The 11300-nt window shown below is 39.9% G+C and overlaps 1 protein-coding gene across 1 annotated transcript; it reads left to right on the plus strand.

Annotated features, from left to right (window-relative positions):
- The first annotated feature begins 480 nt into the window (after positions 1 to 480).
- Positions 481 to 9529, plus strand: LOC127081309 (uncharacterized). Its single transcript, XM_051021580.1, has 3 exons — positions 481 to 594; positions 5417 to 5478; positions 7723 to 9529. Exon 3 carries the CDS (start codon positions 7753 to 7755, stop codon positions 9391 to 9393), a length of 1641 nt encoding a protein of 546 aa, XP_050877537.1. The 5' UTR covers positions 481 to 594; positions 5417 to 5478; positions 7723 to 7752; the 3' UTR covers positions 9394 to 9529.
- Positions 9530 to 11300: the final 1771 nt, after the last annotated feature.

Here is an 11300-nt window from a genome sequence, read left to right on the forward strand (position 1 = left end):
GTGGACGAAAAATTTTAAGATCAAGCTTCTAGACATCAATTTTATTAATCTATGTTTCGCGTAGTTTAATCTGGTATGCTCGATTTATTTTTCAGCTAATTTTTCGGCCACTTTTTTATCAGCTCAAGCCTGTTTAACCGGTCAAAATTTATTTCAAAATTAAAAGAAACGTTGTATTTTTCCAATAAGTTTATTTCGGATTGATCATTTTGGTGCATTCATTTTAATTTTTTGAGCACTTTTGCGCCCGACCTTTATCCATTTTGAGACATTTTATTTTTATCTCTTTGTCAGAATGTTTGATTCAATTAATTAAAATTTTCTACGTCTTTGTTTCAATTTAATATAGTTTTTTATTAGAATAATTTAATTTAATTTTAATTAGTTCTTAAAACTCATTTTGTTTTAAAATTTTGAAAAGAGGGGCATTTTGGTATTTGTGTCAAATTAATAACCCTAGTTTGACACTATAAATACTAAAGATGCTGCTGAATGAGGGGGGAGGGGAACGACATTCAGACCACAAACCAATCAAAGCCAGCGGCGCATCACTCAGCTTTCTAACTCAAATCAAATAAAAAACTGAACGGAGAGGTGCTTCTTTCTTTTAACACATCACATAAACGTTATTATTCTTCTCATTTGTTTATATATAAACATCATTACTGTTCTTGGAACAACTTTTATAGTTTTTCATCGTTACATAAAAATTTCCTCAAACTAAACTAATATACTTATTAGTTTATCCATACATATTAGTTTATTTCTGTTTTTCTTATATTGTCCATTTCTATATATATATATATATTTACTTCTTAGTTTTTTATATATTAGTTTAGTTTCAGTTTTGAGTTATATATATTTTGTTTAGTTTCAATTTAAGTTTATATATTTTTTGTTTTAGTTTTATATATATACATGTATATTAGTTCATTTTCTATTAAATTTTTATAAATAGTTAGACGTTAGTTTATATATATATACAGTTTCAGTTTTAAGTTATGCTACTGGTTTTTATTATTATTATTATTATTTTATTTTTTTTGTTTTATTTATTATATTATGTTCTTATATATTAATTATGTTTAGGTGTATTGTTTGATTGGATACTGGATCCAATTTTGTTTCGTTTGCCCTCCCTCTTATTTTGGATATCCCAAGTCCCTGAATATATTCTTCTCTTTCTTTTGTTTTATTTTAATTTTAATTTTATTTATTTGTATTTTATTTAATTAGTTAATTGTTTAATTAATTATAGTTTAATTGATTAATTACATTTTTAATTGTTAAATAGATTTTTGGGGTTTATTTGTTTGCCTCGATTTCATTGTGTTGCAACCTCGGAGTTAAAATCCAATTTAACTTTCGAAAATCGTTTGAACGCATAAATCATGTTGTCCAGCTTCTTGTAGAGTGATTCTTACATGAATCCACTCTAAATTAGCTTAGAGCTAAATTTAGTTTGCTCTCGATTTCCGTTGGCTTTCGATCCCGTGGCTTACTCTTGGGTTTTCTTACAATGAGCTCTTAAGCAACATCAACTAAACTTTCAATAATTTCAAACCTCGATACTTTAATTGTTTTAATTTAATATTCAAATCGTTTTCTAAATAAAACGTGAAGAAAAAGATTACCTGGATGGAATGTCCAGTCGTAATCCCGAATATTAGGCTCAAGTTGTAAGAGCTTGAAAGCCGTTAATATTCGTCTTCTCTTTAATACTCCAATATTCAAAAATCATTTTCTAATTGAAAGTTGGAAGAAAAAGGTTACCTGGATGGAATGTCCAGTCGTAATCCCGAATATTAGGCTCAAGTTGTAAGAGCTTGCAAGCCATAAATATTCGTCTTCTCTTTAACACTCCGATATTCAAAATCATTTTCTTAATAAAGTCGGAAGAAAAAGATTACCTGGAGGGAATATCTAGTTGTAATCCCGAATATTAGGCTCAAGCTGTAAGAGCTTGCAAGCCATAAATATTCGTCTTCTCTCCAAAACACCTGTAAATATCTCAAACCATCTTCTTAATAAACGTGAAGAAAAAGGTTACCTGGATGGAATGTCCAGTCGTAATCCCGAATATTATGCTCAAGCTGTAAGAGCTTGCAAGCCATAAATATTCGTCTTCCCTCCAAAACATTCATAAATATTCGAATCATTTTCTTAGCAATATTGGAAAGAAACAGACTGCCTGGGTGGTGTAGCACCTCAAATTTGCACCTACTCTTTGTACATACATTCTCATATTAGGTCATTAACATAACATAGTCCACTGCATAGCATTGCATTGTCATTTGCCCAAGTGCATGTCCTCTGACAAAATTAGGTCAAACTGGTCAGGAGATCAGTCAATCAAGCAAGCAAGTGCCATTTCCATTGAGACAAGGCCCTAGGGTTGTTCCAACATGTTCACATGACCTAGGGGTCCTTTTGAAGTGGTGTGGTCAAGGATTGGGTGCTCAGAAGTCATCAGTTATTGTTCAGTCCATCAGAAGCCCTAGAAAGTCAACTATGGTCAACTGTGGTCAACTGTGCTTGATTTTATGGATTTGAAGGTGGGAGATGGTTTGAAAGGCTTCATTCATGTCCATACAAGTCTCATTTGACATTTCAAAGATCAAGATTGGAGAAAATAAAGTCAGACAAGAAGTTTCCTAAAATAGCAGGTGACTTGTAATTGGAAATTGCCAAAAATGGAAAGTTTTGCTCCTCAAATTTACATCATCATACAAGCTTCAAATGAATTTTTGTCCAACATGAAAGTTGAAGATCTTGTTCTCAACTTTCCAAAAAGTCCAAGAACACTCATTTCTCATTTATGGTTGGCAAGTTATGATCAAATCATTCTCAAGAATTTTTGAACTTCAAAGTGGCATATCTTCCAAACCATTTGGCCAAATTGAGTGAGGTTTTTTGCTACAAGTCAAATTTGATATGCTCTATCCAAATACTTCATCACAATTTACCAAAAATCATCCAAGCAAAATGGCCTTTTTCAAGTGGCATGAATTAAAAAAGAGAGAGGTGAAAAAATGAGCTTTCAATTTAAGCCTTGCCAATGCTTTTCACCATTTGCCAATGTTCAGGAATCATATTTGGGGTATGCCTAAGCCCAATTTCGTGCATTAACATGCACCCCATGCAATTTGAGTTTTTTTTTTAGCAAATGACCAAAACACTTTCATTAAGCCAAATTCACTTACCATTCCACTAACCACACTTAAGCATTACTAATCAGAGTATATAGTGCACATTTTCAGTCTGAAAACCCTAGCCACACTTCCCAAAACTCAGATTCAAACCTTTTCTCTCAAACACTCTCAATTCTTCATCTGAATTTTTTTCTGAAAATCTTCAAAGAACTGGTGCCTTGGTCTACTGATTCATCATTCACCAACATTGTTGAAGCTTCTGTAAACCTCATTTCGCAGCTGTTGCACCATTTTCCAGCACTGTTGCATTGAACCATTTCCATGGCAGTCGGATTTTCGAGCATGATTGAGCAAGAGTGAGCTTCCAATACTCATCCATTCACCTCCTGGAGTATCAAGGCATTGTTGTTTCAACTAAACACGGCCAAAGGACCGTTGTTCCATCACTGTCTTCAAAATCAGGTAAAATTCGAATCACATCTTTGTCCAAATCGTGCTATGCTTCTTGCAGATCTTTTTGCCATGAATGTATTGAGCTTTGAATCGAAAGAAATGGTTGAGTATTAAGGAAGAAACATTGAATCTAAGTTTGGTTGTCAAATATGTTTTTGCTTATTTCTCTCTTGATAGTTTGAGTTAATGTAAATCAAGGTTGGATTTGTGATGTACACTGCAAGTTGAGTTGATTGGTATGTTGCTTTTTTGATTTTGGTGGAACAATGTTCTTGCTGGAAATCACGATGATGAACACACATAAACCCTAAAAATATGAGCCCAGAAATTGTATTTGATCGTGTTTGATGGTTTTCTTGCATGGATTTGCTGTTTCTGTCCCATGTGACCATTGAGGCCGTGCCACGCAGTCTGTTGGAACGCAGCGTTCCACTTAATGAACGCTTAAATTACAAAAATGCCACGGTCGGGTTTATTAATTCATTTAATCCAATTTCTTTTTTATATTTATTTCATTTTGCATGGCCAACTTAGAAAAATCATAAGTTCTTCAATTTTAATCCAATTTTGATGGGATTTTTTGTGGATTGCTTCTCTTGATCTCTAGTTTTTTATGGTGATTTTTCCAGATTTTTTGCATGTGTGGATTTTTAAATATGCTAGGGTTTGTTCATGTATGTCCATTTTGTGTATGCTTTGCCAAATTGCATGTGAAATGATGATACATTATCCAATGCCTCTCAAATTTTTTGTGCTTAAACTAGACATGTTCATGGTGATTTTGGTATAGAGTTTGTAATTTTATCATTGCTGGTTGTGGAGATATGATTTTTTGAATAGGGGTGTGACAATTTGTGTCACACCATGCATGTCCAACTTCATGATTTTAATTACCCTGCTTATTGAACTCAAAATGGTTTGAATTTTTGCATGAAGACACTTGTGCATGTTGAGAATGTGTGTGAATTTTTCTGGAATTTTTGAATGCATTTCCTATTTGATTGATAATTTCTCCCCTGTTTGACCAAATTGTTGACTTTTGTGACACATGATGCCATATGATTTGTGAAATTCTAATGCTTAATTGGATGGACTTGAAATTTAACATGTGGATTGTAGACATCTTATAGCTTGTCATGGTTTTAGTCCCATTCATTTATCATATGTTGTTTCTGTTTTATGATTAATTGAAGTTGGTGCATGTTTTGATGCTTTGTATGAGTATGCTTGAACTTGCTTTGACTTTCTGATTTTCATTGACCTACTTATTTTGATCCAAATGAGCTGAAATTTGGTGTGCTTATCATGTTGTGGATGGTGTTTGATCATGATTTATTTAAGGATTTTTTGGAATGTTTGTGATTTAATTTGAGTTGAGACATTCTGTTGACTTCTTTGAGGTTCTATATGCCATGCTTTGACCTAATTTGCTTGTGAAATGATAATGATGAATGATGTGAATGTGAAACCACTTGGGTTTGTTTCTTGATTGATTTATCTTGACTTTGGACACTTGTCCCTTGCTGTTTTGAATTTTTTATCCCCTTTTGACCCTAGGCTTGTCCTAGTGGTCTTGTTGCTCATGTTTAAGCTTGGTTTTTCAGGTTAAGCAACAAATGCTTCAAAGAGATCAATACAAGTTGAATGAGTTTGATTGTTTATCATGAACTAACTTGTTTGTTTTGTAGGTTTCTTAGCTCACTTGTTATGAGCTTGTGCTTTGCACATATGCTTGACTGTGTTGTCTGTTGGCTTATGCTGTTTGTTTTAACTTTGTGTCTAGTATACTAATTGTGTTTGACTGATTTCAGGTACATTAGTTGCTATTAGTTCTTTGAGAACTTTGCTTTGCTTGATAGCAATTTGCATTGAGGTATAATTTCCTTACTCCATGTAGTCTGGAAGACCTGGCCTGTTATTTGGCCAGGCACCTGTCTGAAGTCCTCCTTAAGAGGCAATGTTTGTGACTGTTTACTTTTGTCCTTGCATTTATTCAAAGACCTCCTAAGTGAAGAGGCATTGGCAGACACAAGGGATGTGCAAACCATCCCCTGCTATTCTGTGTGTCATCTGCTTTGCTCACACCACTGTGTTGATGCATTGCAGATATTAACCCAATATCATTGTACAATGAGTCAGTGTCATATGTGTAAAAGGGTTCCCGCTTTCTGAACCCACACATTCTTGTCTTAAGCTCTCCCAGGCCAGGGATAAGAGCTGTGAAGTCTCATCTTCACTCACCTTTCATCAGCTTCACCCTAACTCTCAATGTTAGGGTTAAGAGCTAACACTACCCAGTTACAGTGGTTTGTTTGTTGAGGTTGATATGACCCCTCGACTAAAACCTAACCTTGATTGAGCCTATTGCTTGCATATAGTGTGTGCTACTTGTGCTTGTGTGTTTGCTTTAGCTTGCTTCCTGTGCAAGATAGGTTTGGTTTGGCTTGCTTCCTGTGAAGTCATGTTTAGGATAGGCTTGCTTCCTGTGCAAGTTAGCTAGAAACCTTAACTTAGGGATGAATTTGCATGATAACATCTAGGCTCGAGTCGTAGTCTCCCTAGTTGTGTCTCCCTCTGTTATCTGGTTAGGCTAGACCTGTGTCCCTTCGTAGGGGAACTACGTCGCCCTGATCCTCATACCAGATGAGGTACGTAGGCAGGAGATGAGCTGATCTCTCCGGGCGCCCTTTTTCTTTTTCAACCTTTGTGTTTCAACCCCCTTGTGTGCGTTTTGGTTCGGATGCTGATGTAAGTCCAGTGATTGGCATTCAGGCTCCACGTTTGCCTTCCTGTGTGTGTTTTGGTTCGGATGCTGATATAAGTCCAGTGATTGGCATTCAAGCTCCACGTTTGCCTTTGCCTGTGTTTGTTTGTGTGTGTGTTAGCCGAGCTACGAATGCTCTGTTTCTCCTTCGTCCAAAGGAGATACGTATGCATAGGATGCGATATCCTAGCGAGCATGTGTCGTTTCCCCAGTCCGAACTACTTAGACTCTGATGTCTATGCTTGATAGACTAAGTAGGCCCAGGATGCGATATCCTGCCGAGTCAGTTTCAGTCTGTTTTCTTGTGTCTCTTTCAGTCAGTGTGTGTGTGTGAGCAGTGTTTTAGCAACCATTTTTCCTTCCTTTTGTGCGTGGATCCCGTCGAGTACGACGGATGCGTAGGGGTGCTAATACCTTCCCTTCGCATAACCGACTCCCGATCCCATTCTCTTTGGTCGCGAGACCACGTCTTTTCCAGGTTTACTCTGAGCGTTTCCTTTCCCTCTTTTGGGATAAATAACGCACGGTGGCGGCTCTGTTGTTCTTGTTTTCCCGCCGGTTTTTCGAGTAATGCGACAGCTGGCGACTCTGCTGGGGACTAGAGAAGTTGACCTCTGCTGGTCCATCTTCCCTAAGCGAGTCTCTCCTAGGGCTCTCTAGGTTAGGGTTTTGGTTGCTTTGTGCTGTGTTTATTTATTGCATTCATTTCATTTATTGTTTGCATTTATGTTTGCACTTATGTTTGCATTCATTCACATTCATTGTTTATCTGGATGGCTGGTTGTCTGTTTCTCTCTGTTGGGGTGGGAGTCACTTGAGGTAAAAGGTCCAATACCCAGACCATGAGTGAAATCTAGGATACTTAGGAATAGAGTGATTCATGGGAAGCGGGTGGTATTGCGCCACTTAGCGGAACATTGATATCACGAGCAGTTCAGACCCTGGTGGGATATTGTCGTTACATACTTCAGGTGTGTATATGACAATATTCTGCGAAAGGTTATTTATGCTGCGTTTCTCCCGACCTTACCCTGGCCTAGACTACACCCGTGAGTGGGGAAGGGTTTGATCATTATTACAGGTACCGTTGGTGACTTGTGGTTCTGTGGTGACTTTGGGTTCAAATGACCGTTTCTCAGTTGACTTTGGGTTTCAAGTGGATTTGGGATTCTGAGTTTAAACCGAAGCTTCGACCTTGTGATCAGAGATGCACAGCTAGCCAGTTGTGTCTGCATCATTTGCATCATAGCATGTTTATTTTCAAAAAAAATACGCAATATTAGAAAAAGAAAAAAAAAAAAAGAGAAAAAAAAAAGAAAAAAAACTAATCTCTGCATGCATATCATTTCTCAGGTACATTCCAGAGCTTGTTCACCGATAGAGATGGCAACAGTCCCAGAGCCGAAGCGGAAGACTTGTTCCTACAGCTTTCATCGTGAGTCGTTGACTTCATTGATAGAGTTGAGTAGCCTTATGCCCAGTGGTGACCAGAAGGGGTTTGTTGACCAGTATGGGGATATTCTGACGCTGTTGAAGATGGTAGTCGATCCGGTACCGTTGCAGACTCTTCTTCAGTTCTACGACCCAGAGCTTCATTGTTTCACCTTTCAAGATTATCAGTTGGCGCCTACTCTCGAGGAGTATTCCATTCTGCTGAGTGTCCCGATTCAGCATCAGGTTCCTTTCTTGGACGTACCGAAGGAAGTTGATTTCAGAGCTGTTGCCAGAGCTCTCCAGTTGAGTGTCAAAGAAGTCTGTGATAACTGGAAGCCCAGTGGGGATGTTGTGGGTCTGCCATTGAAGTTTCTGCTGAGAGTGGCCAGAGGAGAAGCAAAGAAGGGGAATTGGGAAGCTTTTCATGCCCAGCTTGCTGTTATGATCTATGGGATCGTCCTATTCCCGAGCATGCCCAATTTTGTGGACTATGTTGCGGTCTGTATCTTCAGAGGAGGGAATCCAGTTCCCACTCTGTTAGCTGACACTTACTATGCTATTCACAGTAGGCATGGTAAGGGTGGAGCTATCAGATGTTGTCTACCTCTCTTGCTCAGATGGTTCATGTCCCTTCTGCCAGCCAGTGGACCCTTTGTGGATGCTCAGAGCACTCATAAGTCGACTCAGAGGGTCATGTCGCTTACTTCCTATGACATCAGATGGCAATCATATCGGATGGATGTGCGGGATGTTGTTATGAGTTGTGGAGAATTCTGGAACGTGCCACTCGTGGGGATCAGAGGTTGCATAAATTATAATCCAGTTCTTTCTCTTCGTCAGTTAGGGTTTGTAATGAAAGGAAGACCACTTAAAGCTGAAGTAGCTGAAAGTGTGTATTTTGAGAAGCAGAGTGACCCGGCTAGATTGGAGCAGATAGGAAGAGCTTGGAAGTCTATTGGTGTGAAGGATGGATCTGTCTTAGGGAAAAAGTTTGTCATTGCTATGCCTGATTACACTGATTGGGTAAAGAAGAGAGTGGAAACTTTGTTGCTACCCTACGATAGAATGGAGCCGTTGCAGGAGCAACCACCTTTGATCCTTGCTGAGAGTGTGCCTGCTGAGCACTACAAGCAAGCCCTGATGGAGAATCGCCGGTTGAGGGAGAAGGAGCAAGATACCCAGATGGAGCTCTACAAAGCCAAAGCTGATAGGTTGCACTTGGCCCATCAACTCAGGGAAGTGCAAGGAGAGGATGCTAGTAGAGTGAGAAGCAAGAAGAGATCCTACGAAGAGATGGAATCCATGTTAGATGCAGAACATCGGGAGTGTTTGAGGCTGCAGAGAGCTGAAGCCAGCTACCAGAAAAAGATTAGAGACTTGGAGAAGCAACTCAGAGACAAAGACATCCAGTTGAAGAAAGAGGTAGATTTGAGGCAGACATCAGAGGAATACCTTGGAGGAGAAGTTATGGAGCTTAGAAGACAATTGAAGGAGAAGATCACCCCTCTACCAGAATGTTCAGAATGCACACTGTTGATAGACCAGTGCCAGTACCTGAAGACTCTCATTCCGGAAGACCGTTTGTCTTAGCGTGTACCTTTGATGTTTATGTTGAGGATCACCTCCAGGCTTGTTGGATGGGATTCATCGTACTCTGTGTATTCGAATATTTGTTGACTTGGTTGTATGATCTTTTTACTCTTATTTTATAGATAAGGTTGTTGGTGTTTCCTGTTGTTCTCATTTACCTTGTATTTTGTTGTTCTCCTGTTGCTGCAGGTTGCCATCTTTTGAGGATGAATCAGGCTCTTTGAATGCTTGAGAAATGAGCATATCATGTGCATCATACACATCATTAACATCATACTCGTCTCATTTGCATAACAGGTGTTCTTGTGCCGACTTCTCACTTTGGTTCCTGTGTTTAGGCAGGATAGCTGATCAGAGACCGCATCGCTACTCAACGAGACTCAACCATCAAAGGAACATGGATCAGGTACAAGCTGAGTTAGCAGAGATGAGGGCTAACATGGCCCAGTTCATGCATATGATGCAAGGGGTTGCACAAGGACAAGAAGAACTCCGAGCTCTAGTTCAGAGGCAAGAAGCTGTAATTCCACCGCCCAACCAAGCTCTGCCAGAGGGAGGCCCGATCAATGACAACCCTACTGCTGCTGTTCCCATCAACAACTATGCTGTAGGGGATGAGTTAAGAGGTATTCCAGTCAACGGTCAACTGATTTCTCCAGAGACCGCCAATGCCAGGGTAGTCCGTGCCCCGGCCCGTAATCAGGCTCCGATGGTGGACAGACAAGAGGATATCTTCACTATGCTCAGTGAAGATGAAGACGTCCTAGGAAGGGTTGATGAGAGAGATCGCAAAGTTGAGGCCCTTGCTGAAAAGATCCGGGCTATGGAATGTCAAAACTCTCTCGGTTTTGATGTTACTAATATGGGGTTAGTGGAAGGCTTGAGAATCCTGTATAAGTTCAAAACACCCATTTTTGACAAATACAACGGCACTTCTTGCCCTCGCACTCATGTGCAGGCATACTATCGAAAGATCTCGGCGTATACTGACGACGAGAAGATGTGGATGTACTTTTTCCAAGATAGTCTATCTGGGGCGTCTTTGGACTGGTATATGGAGTTAAAAAGAGATTCGATCAGATGCTGGAGGGATTTGGGAGAAGCGTTCCTCGGACAATATAAGCATAACATGGATATGGCACCTAGCCGGACTCAGCTGCAGAGTCTATGCCAGAAAAACAACGAGAGCTTTAAAGAGTACGCCCAGAGGTGGCGTGAGCTTGCTGCGAGAGTTCAACCCCCTATGCTGGAAAGGGAGTTGACAGACATGTTCATCGGCACTCTTCAAGGTGTATTTATGGACCGGATGGGAAGCTGCCCATTCGGTAGTTTTTCTGATGTCGTCATCTGTGGCGAAAGAACTGAAAGTCTGATCAAGGCCGGCAAAATTCAAGATGTGGGTTCTTCCTCGTCATCAAAGAAACCTTTCTCTGGGGCACCTCGCCGTAGAGAAGGTGAAACCAACGCTGTACAACACCGAGGGAATGTGTACAGAGGAAATGTGAATAGAGATCAGTATCGCCCGGTTGCTGCGGTGACCATTCCTGCACCGCAACCTCGTCAACAACAACAAAGAGTTCAACAACCGCAACAACAACAACAACAGCAACAGCGTCCGTATCAGCCCAGGCAAAGGATGCCTGATCGTCGTTTTGATCCACTACCAATGTCGTACGCCGAACTGTTACCCGAACTACTCAGGTTAGGGTTTGTAGAGTTGCGTACAATGGCTCCACCCACAGTATTGCCTCCTGGATACGACGCCAACGTCCGTTGTGACATTCACTCCGGGGCACCAGGGCACCATACTGAGAAATGCCGGGCTTTCCAACACAAAGTCCAAGATTTGATCGATTCCAAGGCGATCAACTTCTCTCCGGTACCCAACGTTGTGAACAATCCTATGC

The sequence above is a fragment of the Lathyrus oleraceus genome, chromosome 1 (assembly GCF_024323335.1).
Source record: "Lathyrus oleraceus cultivar Zhongwan6 chromosome 1, CAAS_Psat_ZW6_1.0, whole genome shotgun sequence".
NCBI lineage: Eukaryota > Viridiplantae > Streptophyta > Magnoliopsida > Fabales > Fabaceae > Lathyrus > Lathyrus oleraceus.